Source organism: Zootoca vivipara, chromosome 5 (genome assembly GCF_963506605.1).
Source record: "Zootoca vivipara chromosome 5, rZooViv1.1, whole genome shotgun sequence".
In the NCBI taxonomy this organism is placed as follows: Eukaryota; Metazoa; Chordata; class Lepidosauria; order Squamata; family Lacertidae; genus Zootoca; species Zootoca vivipara.
This window is the reverse complement of record NC_083280.1, coordinates 92,820,153-92,841,426: the sequence shown is the minus strand read 5'-3', so window position 1 is coordinate 92,841,426 and position 21,274 is coordinate 92,820,153. Positions and strand designations below refer to the sequence as shown.

The window sequence follows — 21,274 nt, the reverse complement described above, 5'->3', positions numbered from 1 at the left end:
GCTTCCTTCAATCTAGAGTACGGCCATGTGCACACAATGCCATTAAAACACATTCAGAACACATTCCTTCCCTCCAGTAATTCCCCTCTCAGAGTTACACCTCCTAGCAACCTGTATCAAATGACAAGCACACAATTCTTTGAGATAAATAACACGCTTCAAATGCGCTTCCAATGTGTGGCAAGTATGCAGCCCAATCTCAAATGCTGCATCTTCTCAAGAGATCAGCCAAGATGTCTCTAACCCAGTTTTCTTTAGATTAGATTATTTCATTTCCCCAACAGAGGTATCCAGGCTATGGGTAGCTAACCCCTGGCCCTTTGAAGATCCACTCCCTCAAAAAGTTTCCCCCTCCTTCTTGGTAACCAAAACCCCACTGGTTTTGATGGCAACAAAATCTTTTAAAAAATCAAGTAGACAGTGCAAATCACACCTCCCAATGACTGGGAAGGGGGCAATAACTGTCCTCCTCAGATGATCTGCATGGATCAACTGGGAGTTGGGGGGCTGTGAGCCTGTGTGGGACACCCACACTTGCTGCTGTCATGTGACCAAGGGAGGCTGCAAAAAAAGGGCTAAGGTTCATACCTTTAAAGCATGCCTCAACTGTCGGGGGGGGGATACACATAAAAGTTATGAGTTAATAGTTATTCAGTATAGCTTGGCCACCAGTTTGGTGATGCAGGACAATGAAGTACTGATGACTAGAGTAAGAATTAAGTAAACCTCAGGTGCTTGTTGTCTTTGTCCCTGGAGTTTTCTTGGCAGGGATACTGGAGTGGCTTGCCAGTTCCTTCTCCAGGTGGATCACGTTTAGTCAAAACTCTCCACTATGACCTGTCCATCTTGGGTGGCCCTGCACGGCATAACTCATAGCTACTCTGAGTTATCCAAGCCCCTTCGCCATGACAAGGCAGTGATCCATAAAGTGAGAGCTGGACCATAAAGAAGGCTGATCGCTGAAGAATTGATGCTTTTGAATTATGGTGCTGGAGGAGACTCTTGAGAGTCCCATGGACTGCAAGAAGATCAAACCTATCCATTCTGAAGGAAATTAGCCCTGAGTGCTCACTGGAAGGACAGATCGTGAAGCTGAGGCTCCAATACTATGGCCACCTCATGAGAAGAGAAGACTCCCTGGAAAAGATGTTGTGAAGAGGCTGAACACTTCGCTTGGAGAAGAAAAGAAACAGCGAAGTAATGAGAAGTCAGGCAAGTGGGTTGTGGGGGAGAGAAAAGAGGATTTGGTGCCTGAACAATGATGGAAGCTCACATGCTCGCATCACGGAAGCAGGAGTCAAGGAGCCAAAACAAAAAAACAAAAACCCTCACATTTTTCGCCCCGGCATCTGTTGTATTCAGTGAAGCTTCTTTGGTTTTAGTCAAAATCTAAAAGATATTCCTCGGCCGTAAAGCCCCCCCCCAAAAAAACCCCACCATTAGGCTGTATTCAGTCTAAGTACTACTTAGACCCACTGAAATTCATAGACATGGCCAACGTAGGCCCATTGCTTTCAGTAGGTTTGCCGTTGAAACTTAGCTGAATACAACCCAGTGGCTTTTTACATCAGTGAGCTAGGGTTATACCCATGGATCTAGTCCCACTCACAAATATGGGGGAAATTTATACTAATTAGAAAACCTGCTAATCTAAAGTCATTTGTAGGCTCAATATGAACAGACAAACTGCAACAAAACATGTCTCTCCCATATCGGTCTCTACTGATACATCAGGTGCTGCAACCTCCCGACAGTTTGACTTCACCCCCGAAGGCGGACTTCTCCATTGTCTCTCAAGACAGACGGATGCCACCATGAATGGTGTGTTCAGGAATTTGCTTCAGCACAGGAAGGCTTTATCTTTGCGCTCAGGGACGTGCATGAGGGGATTGGTCCAATGTCCTCAGGTGCAAAGGCTCCTCTCCAGATAGTTGTATGCTTAGGCCTGAAGATGGTTTCTAAGTGAAAAGTACGAGTGACCTGGAACCCTGACTAGACAGGACTCCCAGGTGTCCAACAGAGCATGCTCAGAAACAGTCTTCAGACCTTTGCACTAAACATGCAAAGCCCTGAAGTGGAGCCTGCCCAGCCAGCCTCATTGGCGCAAGACTTCAATGTGCACCCCTGCCTCCATTCCCGGGTAAAGCCTTCTTGTGTTCAGGTGAACACCTGAATGTGGGCACAGTCTAAGCCAGGAGTTCTCAAATTGTGGTGGTTCGTAATGTGTCCAGGGATCTGTGGTTGAAGATGAAATATTTACATTGATTAACTGCATGTTCACCGTGTTACTTATTTCTATGCATTCTTCTGCGGAATTCCCGTTGTGGCGCAATAGAATATAAAAAATAAAAACCGACAATTTTCAAGTGGTCCGCAGGGGAAAAGTTTTAGAGCCAAGGGTCTAAGGCAGGCATCCCCAAACTGCGGCCCTCCAGATGTTTTGGCCTACAACTCTCATGATCCCTAGCTAACAGGACCAGTGGTCGGGGATGATGGGAATTGTAGTCCAAAACATCTGGAGAGCCGAAGTTTGGGGATGCCTGGTCTAAGGAGAACCTGGGTATCACTTGAAACCAGTAGTGGAAGATGGGGCAGCAGCACTCACCTGACTGCTGGTTACAGGGCTAAGTGGTGGTCAGGTGGACAGCCTGACGGATTGTCTCCACCCATTGCATTTGCCTCATGCCACCCCCACCCCCCGGAGCGATGCAGGTGGTCGACAGGCGTGCACTGTTGCCACTAGTGCTTGAAACCGTCACTTAAGGAATCTTGTGAGGACCTTGAAGGAGAAGTGGAAAGACACTCAAATCCAGCCTTACCTCTTAGCGGTGGGAAAGTAACGAGAGCACGAGGCACCATCCCAGGCGCAGTATGGGTCCCTAGCAAGGCAGCACTCGGCACATGCTTTACCATACACATCACAGCGGTGCAAGGGAAGCTGTGAAACGCCGACAGCTGAGCCAATGTAGAGCTGTTGCTGTTTGTGGCAGGGGAGAGAGAGAGAGAGAAAGAGAGAGAGAGACATGGTAAGTAAGCCTGCTTCATTCAAAAAGAACCTCCGTCATTTATATCTCAGCACTTTTGGCCCATTCAACATGCAGCACAAATTCTAAAATTCAGTCTCCTTTGACTCTTGTTTCTTCTCTGTGTTTTTATGACAAGAAAAGGAAGAGGGTTGGTTAAGAAATTCCATTTGTGTAGATTCCGATGTGGACCGACCTGTCTCACTCCTCCCGGACTAATGTGCAGACCACAATTCTTGGCTCAAAAAGTTTTAGGATTAAACATATTTAGAAATGCACCCATTAAGATAAAATTATTTCAATATGTGTTCTGCAATGAGAACTGTATTTAATTACAATTACAACTGTATTTGAACTGTATTTAATTTTTTTAAAAATTAAATAGGATTTTGCGTGCATTTTTTTAAAAATAAAAAAGGTAAGTTGTAGATAAATACAGAAACAGGGTGGAATGGACTTTTAGGAACAAATATATGCAAATTTGATACAGACCAGAATCCATCAGTCTTTAAAAAGGAATCTCCCAAAGGGAGAGTCATAATTTCCAGCTGTGTCTAAAGTACTGCGAGGCCCTTTTTGAACATTACATCATGCAGCTGAACATGGGAATGTGGATTCCTGTACATACCAGCTCCCCACTCCACATTTCCATAGTCCACACCTGCCTATCTGCCTATCCTCCCTTCCAGATTAACTGAATCCTGAACACCACCTCCAGCCTGTCAAATCAAGGTTCCTCCTGCACAGCAAGGCCATTTGTTCTTGTACCTGAACTATCACAAAAGTATCAAGCGCTTCATAAACTTCATTCGTTTGGAAGGTTAACTAACAAGCGGCTGTAAGTTTTTGCCCCACTGCGACACTCATTTCCTGGGACCATTTTAATTGGGTCATTTGTTTATATTGGCAAGGTCCTAGGATGTTACAATTAATTATTTTAGTTTCCAACTTTAAGTTGATAGACAGCAATAAAGGTTGATGATCGCTTTCAGTACGCATTCCAATTTTGAAATCCGTGATCAAATTTACAGTATTATAAGGGACAAGGATATAATCGATTACACTGCATCCTCGGGGGGGAGGGGGGAAATATGTGAATTCCCCACTTCTATCCCCTTTTGTTGAACCATTCACAATCTGGAGATTAAAGTTGTTACATAGCTCAAGTAGGCATAAGCCTTCCCATGGTGGAAATGTTGGATTTTGCCTGTCTGACATTGATCATAAGGTGACTGCGGGAGTAGCTGAGTTTTTGGCAGCAGTGTCTCAAGGAGTAGTTTAATAGGAAGAAATCTCAGATTTTATATATATATATACATACATACAATTAGTATATGCAGTTTACTGTTGCCTCTTTGTATGCATTTTAAATACTTTTGTATGTGATTCTTTTTCTTGCAATTCTGTTTGTAAAATGCCTAATAAAGGTTTGATAGTTAGTTAAACTAACAAGCGCCTTCTGCCACCACCTGATTAAGCAGAAAAACAGGGAGAAAACCACTCTGCCTCGACTTTGGAGGTTTGCAACTGCCCCTGTGCTCCCACAGAGCATCTGCAGGCACAAACTCCTCTGTTTGGTTCAGTGGGAAGGGAGGCAGCCAAGGGATGAGTTTTGGGAGGCTGCTTTGATTGTTATCTTTTGCTCTGCATGGGACATAAAGTTCATCACGTCACTCCATGAAAAGCCCCAATTTCACAAAGAACAATGCATTTGATATATAAAGCTGGGAGTGCTCAGGAATCAGGAACCAACATGCTCTCAGAAACGCCTGTAATTCAAAGATGCAATCAATGCCAGAAGCTTGTCATAGTGTATCACCTACACGTATTGTTTTTTTCCCCTCCTCCCTTCACTTGGGGCTACACCAACACTTTATAGGCTTCACTTTACGTGAATAACTTAGCTGGAGAAAACTTTTAATATTGTAAATTTGTTTTCTGAGGGATCAGGGAGAATTGTAATCCCTCCTGAATACATAAAGGGGCCTTTGATCGAGAAGTCGTGCTTAAATGCATGGTTCATTATACAGTGTAATCTGTGCCTTTAAAAAGAATGTACTTGTAAAAATAATCAAAAGCAGAGCATTCTGGTACCATATGAACACACACATATATATAACTTGACAGCTTTGTTTTGAAAATAGTTTTCTCTATAATAGCACATTCTTTTAAATCTCCCCCTACCCCTTGTTGTTTTAGGTGATACTGTGCGAGCGAAGTGGCCCCAAACAAAATATTTCATGTCAAACTCATCCATTTTAGGCAAGTTTCCAGTACTCAATGGGGTTCCTAGCTGGACTGCCCAGAATTCTGACTATTGAGATGGCTTTACCCCTTTCTCATCAGAAGCTATATCAATGGATGATATGATACACATCTGTTTTCATCTTCCTTAAAAAAAGATGAACAAACATATGCATCTGAAAGATTTGTTATAAATTTAGAAAAGTTACTTAAATAAAACATGGTCTTGTTGTGTATCTGCAGCTTGCCTCAAGATGTTCCAGAAAGCACACACAAAAAAGGCTTCCAAACACCTATTGACGTCTGTCTCACAAGTTTCATTTTTACAAAATGTGTCCATTTCAGCCACCATTACTCTAGTTCTTGTAAGAAGCCCAAGTGTGATGCTCCTTATTTATGTTAGAGACTCAGTACAATGTCTCCAGCAGCAAAAGAAGACTAATTCCGATATGTAACTGTACGCTATAAAAACAGCCCTGTACAAAGTCAGACCAACAGTCCACGGTTTCAGACAGTGAGTCTGCTGGACCTTCCTGGAGATGCTGGGATTTAACATGAGATTTTCTGCACGCAGAGCTAAGCTATGGCCCTCTCTCGTAGCCTTTAGCCAATAAGGCTAAATTTTAATGCAGCTTCATCTAATGGATAAGATAACTCTCACATTTTATCCCCAACAGATTCCATGGTGAGCGGCTTTAGAGACAGGCAGCTCAGTCTTCCCATGGTGCGGAGGGTCCAAAGAGAGTGGCCTCACTCTGCAAGCGTGCTATGGGAACCAAGCCCTCTGGGTTCCTTTACCAAAATGGCCCCTCTTTCATGTCTTCCCTTCATCATCTCTGAAGTGCCTCCCAAATTCTCAGAGCCAAAGTACTGTTATGCATTTGTGGAGGGCCACATTCTCCTATATTCCTGAGTCCAAAAGAACTAAGACTCAGTCAAGGTTGGAGGAGTTAAAACTGTGCCAAACAAGGAACCCCTGAATGTAGCATGTTGAAACACAAGCCAGGCTGGCTTCCTGCATCCTGGAAATCACCAGCTCATGGTGGTTCCAGATAGGTAGCAATTGCTTGACTTTGATAGCATGATGACTCCCACTTTGTATAAAGCAGTTGCTATACACTGAACACTTCCATTGTGATCAATGGGTCTTTGTAAAAGTGAATTTTGCACATTCATTAGCCCCTAGTTCATGGGTAGGCAAACTAAGGCCCGGGGACTGGATCTGGCCTAATCACCTTCTCAATCCGGCCCGTGGACGGTCCAGGAATCAGCGTGTTTTTACATGAGTAGAATGTGTGCCTTTATGTAAAATGCATCTCTGGGTTATTTGTGGGGCATAGGAATTAGTTCATTATCCCCCTCCAAAAGATAGTCTGGCCCCCTGCAAGGTCTGAGGTACAGTGGATCGGCCCCCTGCTGAAAAAGTTTGCTGACCCCTGCCCTGAACACTTCCATTGTGATCAATGGGTCTTTGTAAAAGTGCATTTTGCACATTCATTAGCCCCTAGTTGGTGTTATAGAGGAAGAAGCAGGTGAGAAGAAAGCATGGAAGTGATTGTGCCAATGCTGGAGAACAGGAGATTTGACCCACATGACCTGCAGCCAGTGACTCCTGCGGATGCAACATCTCTAGGATCTTTGTTTCAGAGACTACTTAGGCAGTTCATTTCCACTTCATAGCTAGCGAAGCACATGTCAAGACTTTCCCTCTTCTTTGTCTGTCAGAATTTCCATAAGAAACTAGAAACATTTATGGAAAGGAACGGGAGGCAGCTGGCATCAATATCTTTTCAGGCAAGCGAGTTAAGATCTCTGAAATATGGGACCCAATAAATATTTAAGAGTCTCAAGATTGTGTGTACAGTACCTGCTTTGTGGAAATCTTCATGGCTGAAATAGCTGTAGGCTCCTGGAAAAGAGAGTTACAAGTTATAGCAAAGATGCTTTAAATAGCTGCTTCCCTTAAGACGATGAGAACTGGGTGCCTCGCCGTGGATTGTTCTTACTGACTTTCACGCTGAAACACCGTTGTTGCTATGGATGCATTCAAATGCATTTGTGCCTGTGCAATTGTGCATGTTGAAACTCAACACAAGAATTAATCAAGCATGCATCCTACAAAGGTCCAGCGGAGGCGTCATAGCAGCCCTCCAAAAATAGCGGTTTGCAAATTGTGAGCCAGCTTCAGGAATGCACACCTACGTCTCTTTCTCAGTGGGAATTCACCCCCCCCATACACACACAACCATGGTTTAGCATCATACCGAAGCTAACCAGGGTCCCTCTTCTTCAGGGCTTATCAACTGCTGTGTGATTCCTTTGCTTCATAATATTAGTAACTGCTAGTGGGAGAGGGAACTGCAGATCATGATGATGTTGCCATACCAGTAAATATGCAAAATGGTATGTAGAGGGGGACAACTCCGAGCACGGCTGCTATTTCTAGTAGGAATTCCACACTGAGGAATATGTGTAGATCTATCTTATGGATTGTAGACCTTTCTGTATTCTTATAGTTTCCTCATATTGGTTCAGTTTCTATCAAGGTATGCTGACATAGCCTTCTTCAAGCTTTCACACTTCACCCCCGGCGAGCCCACAGAGAACTGGATATGGCTCAGTGGATGCTAAGCATGCAGACTCTCCAGTGCAAATGGGTTATTAAACTTGGTATTGGAAGGCATCAATTACAGGCCTTACCGAAATGTTTGCTCAGCTGTTCAGGGAGACACTGCACAAATCAGGTTAAAAAGGCATTTGTTATCAGTGCAATACATCTGGAATGCCTTCAGTTTGGCTGGAGCTGTCAATGGAAAGTGTTGTGTTCGGCATACTGCAACTCAGGCTGTTAAATTCATTCTTTGGTGACATAAAATTAGATCCACCCACCCCAGGGATATGTGAAAACTCAAAAGTGATGGGTTGCATTGAAACTTCGTATCAGATTTCTACCTAGGACTCAATTCCTTTGGTGCATAAACCAACCCCCTTTCAAACTCCAGCTGCACCTGCAAGGAGAATGAGTTCAGCAGTATTTTATGGCAGCCGATAAGGAGCTCTTGGTCATGCTGAATGTTCAGGCGTGTGCATCCCCAGGCACCTGCACACCAGGATGTTCAACGCGGCAAGGGAGCAGAGGAATTTCAATGCCTCCTTCTAACGGTTTCTGCTGGTCCCCTCTTCCCACCTTTTCTTTTTGCCCTTCAAGGGCAAAGCAAGGGCAAATCTGCAGTGCCAGGCCAAAGAGCACCTTTGCCAAGCCTGTCTTTCTCCTACCACTTTCTCTCCTGATTGCTAAGTCGCTTTGGACTTTGGAAGTAGCTTGGGGCAAGCGGAAAGCAAGAGACAAGGAGGTAGCTAAGCACCCGTCCTCCTGCCCACATGTGCAACGGCCAGGGTGGAGTTTCAGCCTGAGTGTCAGCTGTCAAAAATGGTTTTCTGTCAGTTCCATCACTGAGTCCATCCGTTTCTTTAGCTAAGGACTCACCTCGCCAGATTCTGCCAGCCTCTGTTTCTGATTGATTGGATACTGCTCTGGCTCTGCCCCAGATTTTCATGGGTCATCTACCAGTCACAGCTCCATGCCCACCTCAGCACAGGTGGTGGGACACAAAACCAAAAGTTGGAAACTGCTTTTTCAAGGCTGGAAAATGTGATACAATGGTCCCCCCCCCACCGGAGTCACCATAGCCTACCTCTAGGCATATGAAGTGTAAGGCAAAATACTCCAGGACAGAAGACATGATTTGTTCCAGAAAGTGAGACAAAGCACCTCTCCATTTAGAAATTAAGCTCTAGGCTTGTCTCTTTAATTTTTGGCTTAACGGAGCATGGCGTTCATTTTGTTTCATTTGCAGAAGCTCATGCAATGGCCAGGTCCCTAGATTACGGTACTTTATACTATAAGTAGGTGATTTGCTGCAGGCAACAGAGAAAACAACCACAGGCCACCAGCTACTCTTGTGATTTCATCTCATGCCTTGAAATTTATTTCTTGTTTAAAACCAGGGGCTCAGATACCCACTACTGTACACAATTAACCAGAGCCTGACAATGAGGCACTCCAGTCTCTTGGTCAGTGACTCATTCAAACGCAGGTTATACTTCCGATGTAAAGCCCAGAACGCTGCATGCAAACAGACCTGGAAAACATGACCCAAATAACATGGTGCCTATTCATCAGGCAAAGCAAGCAAGTGTTGGGATGGGTGGAACCCAAGAAGTCTCGCTTTATAGGATGCTGCTTCTAGGACAGTGATGGGCAACCTTTTGAGCTTGGTGTGTCAAAATTCCCCCAAAACCGAGCTTAACTCGGGTGGTGTGTCACTTCAAGAAAAAAAACCATAATTTTGTGATATTTATAGTTTAAAAAACAAAAATGTATAATTGTAATATATAACTGTATTCAATAAACCAAAAACAATTTGTATTCAATAAACCAAAAACTATTTAACCAAACCAAACCCAAAACCGCTTTTTTATCACAAAGTGCCCAGAGTTGTTGAGCTTTTTTGGGGGGGTTTGTTGAGTTTTTAGGAGGTTTTGGGGGGTGTGTGCAAAAATTGCTTTGCTTTTGGGGGGATTCCCCAAAGCTGCTGCGTTTTTTAGGGGTGAAAGAGAAGAGAAATAAATGACGAATAATACCTTCGCTGGAACTAACACGCAGCACCGACATAGTTTGCCAAAGTGCCAAAAAACCCAGCACAGAACGGGTTAAAAAACCAATCTCTGGCTACCAGCAACAGCGGAGACAAGCTGTAGCAGAGACAATCTGGAGGAGTGGGAGAACAAATGGGGGAAAACAACAACAACAGCGTGAATGGGCCGATGGGGTGTGTGCCAGCAGTGAGGGCTCTGCGTGTCACGTCTGACACACATGTCATAGGTTCACCATCACTGTTCTAGGAGAAGGGAAAGCTTGACATGGGGACAGCCTGAGAGGATTTGTGAATCAGAACAGGGCTGTCACTTCCCTTTTAAAATCTTGGCCAGTTACATTTTAACAGTGACAATTAATTAAAATTTACAACAATTTGCAGATGAAATTGTTACAACAAGAATTTACAACAAGAATTCTGATGAAACATAGGAAGCTCTCAGACACTTGGTCCATCTAGGTCAGAAGCATCTGCAGCAACTGGCTGTGGCTCTCTAGGGATCCAGGCATCACACCTGAGCCCTACCACTGAGCAAGAAAAACAAACAATCCCTTTGTTTCTAGACCATGCTTCCATATGCTGCAGTTGGCATCATCTTTAAAAAAGGCATCCCTTGCTGCGTAAGAGAGATGTGGAATCCCACTTCCAAGATAATTTGTAAATTCTTACATCAAAGTAACTCATTTTTTAAAAAAAAAATCTGCCTGACTGACTATGGAACAAGTTTTTAACTGATCAAAATGTTTATTGAATCAAGCTGATTAATCGGCAGTACAACTCAATCTCAGCTTTATCTTCTCATTTTCTTCATACTCCCCAGGATGGCACGAGATCAGAATCCATTTAAACAAAAACATGCATTGGAAATCAGCTCCTAAAACCATGCCAACTTTTGCCTACATTGTGTACTTTTCATCAAAATTATTCTTAATTGTCATGTCATAGAAACCCTCAATGTCAGATAACAGACTTTTCACTACGCCTTTGTCTTCATGTCATATGCCCAGATGTAGAATTAATTCTGTATATTTTTCTGGGGAGAAGACAGGCAGCAAGACCTTCAAATGTTACAGATGGTTTTCACTGTAAATTGCAAACAGTCAGATCTATTGGTTTTAGCGGCCCAGTGAACAAGGGAAGAAAAAAAGGAGGGGAGGAGAGTCAGCAATATAATTTTTGCTATTAGCTCACAACTGGCACTGAAAGCTTAGAGGTTTATTTTGACTAGTGACTGAATCTCTAATTGAGAAGCTAATTAGAAAGGTTTGCCGGACTCTTCCACAATAAACGCCGTCTCTGCAGCTGCCTGCAGAGGCTGGCAGCGCAGCAGCAGGGGAGCGAAAACAGATAACAAATTTTTCAATTACACTCACCCGAAAGACTGTCATTTCTTCCAGCAAAACTTCCTCCAAATCATGCCAGGTCTCTTTAGGGATAGAAACTACTTTCAGAACTGTCCCAATATCTGAAATAAAGACAGATACCATTTTCCCCCTTGAGTCCAAAGGCAGTCCAATCTCAGATCTACAGAAGTTTTATGTTTCCCACATTACAAATTATCGTATTTCAAAAAGGGGATTATACAGCAATGTGTTCTTTGGAGTCGGCTCCATAGAATACCCACTTACTTTCAAAATGATCTCAAAAGTTCTTAAAAGTTTCCAAAGGAGGATTATACTGAAATATTTTAATTGCAAAAAAAAACCCCAACCCAAAATCTGAACCCTGAACCCATTTTAGCTGACAGCAAATGAACAGGGCAGTGTAATGTTACCAGTGAAATGTCAGCTGCCACAAATGTGTATTTAAAGCCAGGAATACACTGGATCAGCCAGGGCTACATTTTATGATTTATTCTCAAGTCCAAAGTATTTCATGTTTCTTTTTCCTTTTTTAAAATAATAATAATAATAATAATAATAATAATAATAATAATAATAATAATACAAGGGCAGATGTGAAAGTGAGACTTCATGGGGACACACAGACAGCTGGAGAGATACTGACAAATTAACTAAGTTGTCGGATCTTTTAGGAATCAGCTGGTGATTCCGAACAGTACAGAGTTTGAGTTGAGAGTCCTGCATTGCAGGGGGCTGGACTATATGACCCCTGGGGGTCCCTTCCAACTCTACAGTTCTATGATTCTTTGAGATACAGCAACCAATATTGATGCTGCATTTTCTCAGAACCTTATCAGGCATAGTGGACATCATCCCTGGAAGATAGTTGTTTGTATGTTTGTTTGTTTGTTTTCTATACCACCCTATACCCGAAGGTCTCAGGGCGGTTCACATAAAATATAAAATACATAAAATCAAAACAAAACCAGCAACCCAATAAAAAAACAACCCAAAAGAGCCAGCATTTTAAAACAGGGTATAGGACGTAGATCAAGTCAGGCAAAGGCCTGGTTGAAAAGGAACGTTTTTGCGTGTTCAGACCCAGAGACCTCCCCCCATTTGACTCAAATTTTAGTTTTGTTTTTTGGCAGAATTTAGGCCACAACTGTATTTATTACAGAAAAGTGAGTGGTTGCATAGGCTCTGGTTCGACTAGCTCCCTACACCCTTGCAGGTAGCACTGACTCAGAGCTCTATCATAGGTCAGCCAAGGGTGAACACCTGATGAAGGTGATAAGCCTGGGAGCAGACTCTGTTCACTCCCCAGATGCTCCCCTGGACTCAGGCATGGGCACAACCCCTTTTCAGGGGTTGACCAAACCAAGTTGAGTCCCTGGATTCCTTTAACAGAATACCCTTCCCATAGGGATGGCGAGACCGTTCTCCCATCCCTATCACATGAACCAGTGCCTATCCGCAACCTTACAAGTTGTGACGAATTGCTACGCGACAGGCGAAATCCAAATGGCAACAGCCAATCAGCCAAGTGGGGGAAATTCCTGCTGTGCCCCTGTCCCAATGGCAGACGACACATGACGGCATAGCAAGGTTAAGCGCAAAAAGCCCTAAAATTAGGGAGAGGTGGGCGGGTGTTCCGATGCACGAACCGAAAGTGGAAGCTCTGGGACACGTGCATGAGTTTATATAGGTCCCTCGATCCATTTAGACTGCGCCCCATTGGCCAGATTACACCCAGCAACAAGGGACCTACCAATCAGGTGTTGTGGCTATCCAATAGACCCACCCACAACCAGGAGGTCAGTCTCCAGGTCTCACCGCAACACGTGCCCTCTTTTAGGGAGGACACGATTTGCCTGGTGCCTAAAGGTGTATGGTAAAGGTGCCAGGTGATAGCTAGTCTGTTGCAGGGTTGCTGAGAACTGTTTGCAAAGGGCAAACGAAAGAGCCCAGAATTATAAGGGAAATCATTTCCTTTGGGTGTGCTTTAAATGTATCCTGTGTGTGCACAAATACCGACTTTTGGCCTTGCCACTGATCATCTGTCTCCAACAGCAGCTTTTCTTTTTTCTTTTCTTTTTTGGCAGCCAGTGATAACATTTCTCCCTCTACTATGAAAAGCTTCCCTTGCTGTATTCAGACAAATCACTTCACCCAACACTGCAGAATAACTGACCTGCAAATTGTCAGTTTTTCTTAACGGAGTATTCCAGGTAGAAGAGGGGAAGGGGATAAAAAACACTTTACTAAGCTTAGAAGTTGCGCGGGGATGCGGGGGGCAAAGGATGTCATTTGGAAACTACCATTTTAAACAAAGTCTATATCAATTTTGTCAGCATCAAAGACTGGAAGATTTAAGTTTTTTGCAGCAGGAGGAGAGAACACCACAAAGAACTGGATTATTGCCACATTTAAAACATTTTGAATTCTACATTTCAGGACAACAAAGGTTTGACAAAGCCAAAGAAGTCAGCCTAGCAGATAGCCACAATCATTGCATTAAATCTTTAAGATAAATAGTTCTATTTTAAGAGGAACCTGCCCCCCCCTCATTAGTGGTTTGCTGCTCTCTATAGCCTCTGAGGTCAAATGCACAATGTGTTAAGCCCTACAGTGTCTCAGGCATCCAAAGCGAAGCTTTATCTGTACTCAAGATCAGCCTTACTTGGAATAATATTTCAAACAATTTTACACAAAGTGAATCAGGCCCTCATTTCAGATCAGCAAGCTTTGCTTACAAGATAAAATTACTGTTATTAATTCACGTTTACTGAAAGATGGACTCGAGACTGTGTTAAACGATCCGCTCCTGCCCTCAAGTCAAATTACGAGGGCAAAAATAGGCATTTTGGTCTGCTGGAGAGGGACTGAAGTGAACCATTATTGAGGTGAGAGAGCAAAGTATCCAGATGTTTACTTAAAACAGCAACAATGCCGAATTAATCACATTTCCTTCCCACTAGGACCCAGGGAAACAACACAACTTACTTCCTCCTTAACGTGCACTAGACCTTGGGAAAACATGGTGACATTTTCATTTAGCATTTGTTTTCATTTAAGTGATGCTGCTGTGGCCAAAGCAACCCGATAATCCCTTGCTATAGTGGGAATTATACTCTCACTCTCTGAGATTATTCAACCAGACCACATTGCCACATTGTCAGACTCTGATGAGATTTAAGGTAGAAGCCTGTTGGCGCTCCTTGTGAGCATGGGCGTAGGCAGGGGGGGCAGGAGGGGGCAGCTGCCCCCCCCTAGAAGCAAAAAAATTAATGTATTTTACAGACCATAACCAGCACTTTTCCCCTCCAAAAACTGAAGTGGAAAAGGCTTTGCTTTAGCAAGAGCAGCTAAGTCTCCGCTTGCTGGGGGGGGGGGGACACAGCAGTAACAAAAACACATCAAATAAATAAAGCAAAGTGGCTATCAGTAGTTAAGCAGTTAAGACAATGGAGCATATATCCCCAGGCAAGATTTGATAGCTGACCATTTCACCCTATTGTTCTTAAGTGGGACTTGTTAATGAGCATTCAGGAGCATTAAGAGTTCTATTGGCGATTTAATGAGGGTGCAGACTCAGAGGATTCAATTTGACTAAGGTGGCTCTGCAAGGCTAAAAGGAAGTGAATAAGAAAGGGGGGGCTGTAGCTTTGACAGACACAGTGATGTTTATAAAAAGCATTGGTGTTCCAGTCTGCCCCTCCCATAGCTGCCAAGTTTTCACTTTTCTCGCGAGGAAGCCTATTCAGCATAAGGGGAAATCCCTGTAAAAAAGGGATAACTTGGCAGCTATGGCCCCTCCTCCTGCATCTGTATACGTAAATCAGGGGTGGCCACCTCCCAAGAGACTCTGATCTACTCAGAGTTTAAAACTGGGGGTGATCTACCCCCTTTTGGGGGGTTCGGGTCAAAGCTGTTGAGTTTTTTTTAAAGGAAGGGAAGCCCTGTTTTTTGGGGTTTAGGTCAAACTTGTTGAGCTTCTTTTAGGAGGGAGGGAGGCCCATTTTTGTTTAGGGCTTCAGGTCATAGTTCAATTTTTTTGAGGGAGGAGGAAAATTTTGGGTGAGCTTTTTTTAGGGGTGCCAGTGACCTACCAGTGATCTACCACAGACATCCAGTGATCTACTGGTAGATCACAATCTACCTGTTGGACGTGCCTGCTGTAAATCAAGCAGAGAGAAAGCTGCTTACAAGGCTCCTGTACATGCAGAGTTACAGCGTCACCCAGAGGCACCCACAAATATGAGTTATCCCTCTCTCTATTTCTTCCTTCCTTCCCTCCCTCTTCCATCCTTAATAAAATACGGGGGGGGGCAGATAAGTCCCACATAGAAAGCCCATCAACATAGGGGGATGACTCTTTCAAATACGGTATTTACCAGTAATTGGGGGGGGGGGGGAGAGGCACCTAGGCCTCTAGGAGTTGGCTGCTATGCCTAGGAGTAGGACAATTCAAGAAAGCAGAATGATGCATATGGTATGGTAATATATCAATAGAATCGTAGAATTGTAGTCGGAAGGGACCACAAGGGTCATCTAGTCCAACCCGCTGCAATGCAGGATTTTTTCCCTAAGGTGGGGCTTGAACCATGGTTGAAATATTATGCTGATATGCAGCAACGCCTCGTAGCTGTCGTAGCTGTGGCCATGCCTTGCCCCGCCCTCGCCCGCCCTTCCACCCCCTCTCGCCTGCCCGACCCTCCTGTCCTCTTGCTGCAGAGTTCCAGCATCACAGCGTCATCCAGAGACACCCACAAATATGAGTTATCTCTCTATTTCTTCCTTCCTTCCCTCCCTCTTCCATCCTTAATAAAATACGGGGGGGGCAGATAAGCCCCACATAGAAAGCCCATCAACATGGGGGGATGACTCTTTCAAATACGGTATTTACCAGTAATTGGGGGGGGGGCACCTAGGCCTCTAGGAGTTGGATGCTATGCCTAGGAGTAGGACAATTCAAGAAAGCAGAATGATGCATATGCTATGGTAATATATCAATAGAATCATAGAATTGTAGTCGGAAGGGACCACAAGGGTCATCTAGTCCAACCCCCTGCAATGCAGGATTTTTTTCCTAAGGTGGGGCTTGAACCATGGTTGAAATATTATGCTGATATGCAGCAACGCCTCGGAGCCGTCGTGGCTGCGGCCGTGTCTTGCCTCTCCCTCGCCCGCCCTGCCACCCCCTCTCGCCTGCCCGACCCTCCCGTCCTCTCCAGCCAAGCAGGGTAGCCGCCAACGCTACCAGCCCCAGAAGCACAAGGTGGCCGCTGCTGCCACCGCCACGATGTCATCAGGCCCGTTGGCCCTTTAGCCCCGCCCACTTTGTGGCCCCTCCCCTTCTGTGCCTTGGCCACGCCCCTGAACGACCATGGCTTGCCCCCCCCCTAGTTTTGATCCTGGCTACGCCCCTGCTTGTGAGCTGCGTAGGACTGCAGAGAGGAAGACAAGGAGACAGTCTTGGTTTTCCAGAGATCAGAATAAAAAAAGACTGAAGTCACACACAGCTTGAACTTAATTCAAGCTTTAATTAGTACTAAATTGGGAGTCCCCAGGGGTTGGCAGCTCCTGGACCAGGAGGGAGAATGCGGAACTAAAGGCTGCTGTATACAAGATAAAACAAAGCGTTTTGGACTAGTGTGCTCTCCAACGTGCTATATTCAGGACATTTATTTCGGGAAAGTATTTTAGGTATGGGAAATTATTCAAATGTGCAAGCCCCAAGCTACAATCTGAAATGGCACAGTCCAGACACAAGTTTATCATCCAGTGAGAATTTTGGGTCTAGAGTTATTTAAATGGATTTGGTCATTACATTCATCAAGTAAATTGCAGTCCACCCAAAATAGCGTCGAGACTTGCTTGTAAGCCGTTCAGTGAGCCACACAAACAGGACTTTTTTGCAGCAAGAACCCACCGGAACTCAGTTCAGGCACCTCTCGGACAGGCGCCATTGCCATTCTAAGAGAACAAGGGAGGTGTTCATGGTGAGTTTTGCCACCTCTTGTTCTAGAAATATAGCACTGGCTACTTTCCATCCAAAACTGCTTTGGTGCAAGTCCATTCATGTTGACGGTACTTGCACAGAAGGAATGCTAAACATCTTGGGCTCTTCTGCTCTGCTTCCCATTCACTATCTAAAGAGGTTGGCAGAGCCTTACCTGTCCCAATGAACATGACGTCATACTGGCCATCCTCCGCATCTACCCGATCGACCACGATTTGTGTGAACTGGTAATCCAAATCTGTTTTGATCATTATGGGGCGGTTATTGATGGGAAATACAGGGTTGTACATCGCTGGGTGGCTTCTTGCGAATGTGATGACTTCATCAGGAAGATCCTTGGTTGAGTCAAAGCCACCAAACGTTTTGCTTGGACACTGGGGAGGGGGATAGCAAAAGAGAATCTTGTCAAAAGATTACAACGGTGAAATTCCCATTTCCCTCTGTGTATACACTGAGGTCTTCACAACAATCTTAGGTCTTCACATGGTGCTACTGCATCATCATCATATTGGGTCCAATGCTAGTCCTACTCAGAGGTTTTATTAGTAGTGTCCATTATTTTAATAGGTCTACTCTGAGTAGGACTAAAGGTGGTTACAGCCTAGCACAGGCATCCCCAAACTTCGGCCCACCAGATGTTTTGGACTACAATTCCCATCTTCCCCGACCACCGGTCCTGTTGGCTAGGGATCATGGGAGTTGTAGGCCAAAACATCTGGAGGGCCACAGTTTGGGGATGCCTGGCCTAGCATCTCCAGTATAGAGATAGATGAGTCGATCTGTGTCAGAATATGCACTCCCTCCAGTATATGCAAGCCAGTGACTTGCTGAATTCAAATCTCAGCATAAGCAAAAGACTGCAAAGTGTCTGTAGGTAAATTGCATTTTATGGGGATAATAATAATACTGGCCTGAGCATTCAGATAAATTGTGCTGTTAAGAAGAGTTCCAATCAAACATCTGATTTGGCTTCACCTCTTTCTCCAACTCCAAACAATTCTTAGCTTGGGGAAGAGGGAGCTGGTACCAGGTGAATTTGAACCAAGCTCAAAGGGGGCTTTACTCAACCTGGATTGGGGCAGCCCTGTTCAAGTTCACATTTCAAGCTTCCCTCTTGCCTCATTCCTAAAGGCGTGCAAAGTGCTTTGAACCCTTGAACTGTAAAATATTGATAGCATTATTATACTTTATGTTCGTTTCCTTTGATTTAAGAACACCAATGCCCCAGTGTTGCAATAACCTGCATCGCCTATGTAGTCCTAAAACATGCAGCCCTTGAAAGCCAAAATGTAATTAAACTACAATCCCTGATCTCGCAACACGCTCTGTAGGGAGAAAAATCAATTATCATGGCTATCACTTTATTAACAATTCATCAGGGAGGAAATTAAAAACAACGTGTGTGTGTGTGTCTTTTAAAAGAATGGGAAGGTCTCCTCCATCGCAGCACCAGTTCTATGTAGCCTGGTTTTTTTATATCATATATTAGGTATCATTTTATTGTGTGCTTTTTCCTAGCAACAAATCTCAGGTATCCACTTTTATTAGTGAATATTAGAGCCTGAGATAATTGTATATCAAACACAATTAAAAACCAGAAAAACTGCAGGAGGTTCCCTTCTTCTGTTTTTTTTTGTTATCAATGCCACATTCTAGCAGTTAAATAATACCAACAATTGACAACAGCTTTTTCATAGCTTATAGCAATTTTGCATTTTTTTTAAAAAAATCCATATTTCACATCCCAAAGGCAATCTTGATTTTCCAGATGGAGTGCAATACTGATTACTTGCATTAATTAGATAATGATTAATCGGATAATGTATGAGAAGTGCTTTGAACAAGAAAAGTAATTTAGAAGTGCTAAGTATTGTTAATGCAGCTGGGAATTCATATACAAGAACATGTGTGAATAATCTTTTTTGATTTTCTAAATGGACTGTCTCGATCATTTTCAAGCAGCCATCTATAAACTTTGAATTTACAAGGAACGAACATACTACGAGACGTCCAAGGGCGTTGTGGCCACTTTCCCCTCTCAAATTCCCCCGTTCAACGGTGCATTGGGATCCCTTAGGAAACCTAAGTGCTAAATCATTTCAAGGAATTCATCCTTCATATACTGTATTGATTTCTTGTTTGCATCCCTAGTGCTTTCACTGGAAGCTGTGAAGATAAAAACCCAGTGTTGCCTCTGCATAATCCAGGGCCTACCAAAAGCTGCCCTTAGAGCAGGTTAACATGGCCTGTTCCTCTGCACAACATATATTTGAAGAGGCACCAGCCATGTCTTTCCTAGCACTGCACTGCCCTTCCCCCCCCCCAGTGGTTGTGTGCAATTGTAACGATCATTTCAACGATTGCTTCATACCACTTTTAAATATTTTTCTCTTGCTGTACATCAGCCTGATGTTTTGCGAAAGGGCGGTAGATAAATACTTTAATACTTCTGTGAACCACCCTGAGACCTCTGGGTATAGAGTGGTATATAAATTCTAATTCTAATTCTAATTCTAATTCTAATAATAATAATAATAATAATAATAATAATAATAATAATAATAAAAATATAAATTATTTGTCTGTGCAGACAAGCCTGTGAATCTCAATGGAGTGCAGGTTTAAAGTGCTTAAGGGGGCTGGCAAATAAAAGATTACTAGAGGTGTGCAGTACAATTTCATGCATGTTCACTCTGAAGTCATCCACAGTACATTTAATAGGTCCAGTGGCCAAATTACGTTTGGCTTTTGCTACATAGTTCTGTCCTTGGGTGCTGGGTTGTTGTTGTTTTTAATCAGTACAGTATACTAGGGTTGGGACACACATTAGGAGCCAGTGTGGTGTAGTGGTTAAGAGCGGTAGACTCGTAATCTGGTGAACCAGGTTCGTGTCTCCGCTCTTCCACATGCAGCTGCTGGGTGACCTTGGGCTAGTCACACTTCTCTGAAGTCTCTCAGCCCCACTCACCTCACAGAGTGTTTGTTGTGGGGGAGGAAGGGAAAGGAGATTGTTAGCCGTTTTGAGACGGGTAGTGATAAAGTGGGATATCAAATCCAAACTCTTCTTCTTCTATTAAAAAAAACCCACATGTGTGGACCTCTCAGAAAGATGCCACTTTGTAGTATATGGAAAAACACACTGTGTTATGGTCCTCAACACCAAAAATTCCCTGCCCTTTTCTCTGAATGTATTGATTAACTCAGATTATTACTATTATTATTTTTAGACTTGCGTACTGCCTTTCTCATCATAATATCTCAGGGCGGTTCACAGGATCAAGGCATTTAAAAGTGATGTCTTTCACAGTTAGAAGGCATGCAATACTATTTCAATAGGCAATTGAAATTCATGCACTGCTTTGGGTGGATGAAATCAATGTGCATGTGTCAGGGAGCCACCAGGGGTCAGCGGAGAGTCCAGTGAAGCGCAGCGAGTTCTCTCGGACGCTGTCCGAGCCCCAGCACCCAGCACCTGTCAGCTTCCTCCGGAAGGCGGGACCGAGGCTCAGGAGGAGGTGCTGACCCTTAGGGATGTTGGGGAGGTGAGGTTGCCAGAGAGAGGGCTGCAGGGGGCAGACCAAAGCACTCAAGAGGTGGAGGCTCCACAAGGGGCAGAGCGGGTCCCTCAGCTAAGCAGCTCTAGCGGAGAGAGTGCTCCTCCAGCACCCTCACCCCAGCAGATGAGGGGCGACAAGAGTAGGGACCAAAGGAGGAGGTTCAAGGTGCCTAGGGGGTTATGCTGGAGGCGTTCACAAAGGGAGGTGCTTCCAGATTCTGGATCAGATTGGATCAGACATGCTTTTCGATGCTCTGTCTTGTACATGTGTATACAGCGGTAGCACTGCGTACAAGTAACTCTACTTACGAATGTTTCTACTTACGAACGGAGCTCCGCCCGCCATCTTGGATGCAGTTTATTACGAATTTTTAGATAGGGTTGCTTCGACTTACGATTTTTTTCTCCCAATGCATTCCTATGGG

At 44.1% G+C, this 21,274-nt stretch overlaps 1 protein-coding gene across 1 annotated transcript in view; it reads right to left on the bottom strand.

Moving 5' to 3' along the window:
- SEMA3A (semaphorin 3A) overlaps positions 1–21,274 on the bottom strand; it is a 202,286-nt gene that overhangs the window by 11,884 nt on the left and 169,128 nt on the right. Inside the window, exons 11-14 of the mRNA XM_035137741.2 lie at positions 17,448–17,667; positions 11,299–11,390; positions 7,135–7,176; positions 2,820–2,977 (exon numbers count right to left, since the gene is read on the bottom strand). Coding sequence (XP_034993632.1) covers positions 2,820–2,977; positions 7,135–7,176; positions 11,299–11,390; positions 17,448–17,667 — 512 coding nt within the window. The remainder of the gene's footprint in view (positions 1–2,819; positions 2,978–7,134; positions 7,177–11,298; positions 11,391–17,447; positions 17,668–21,274) is intronic.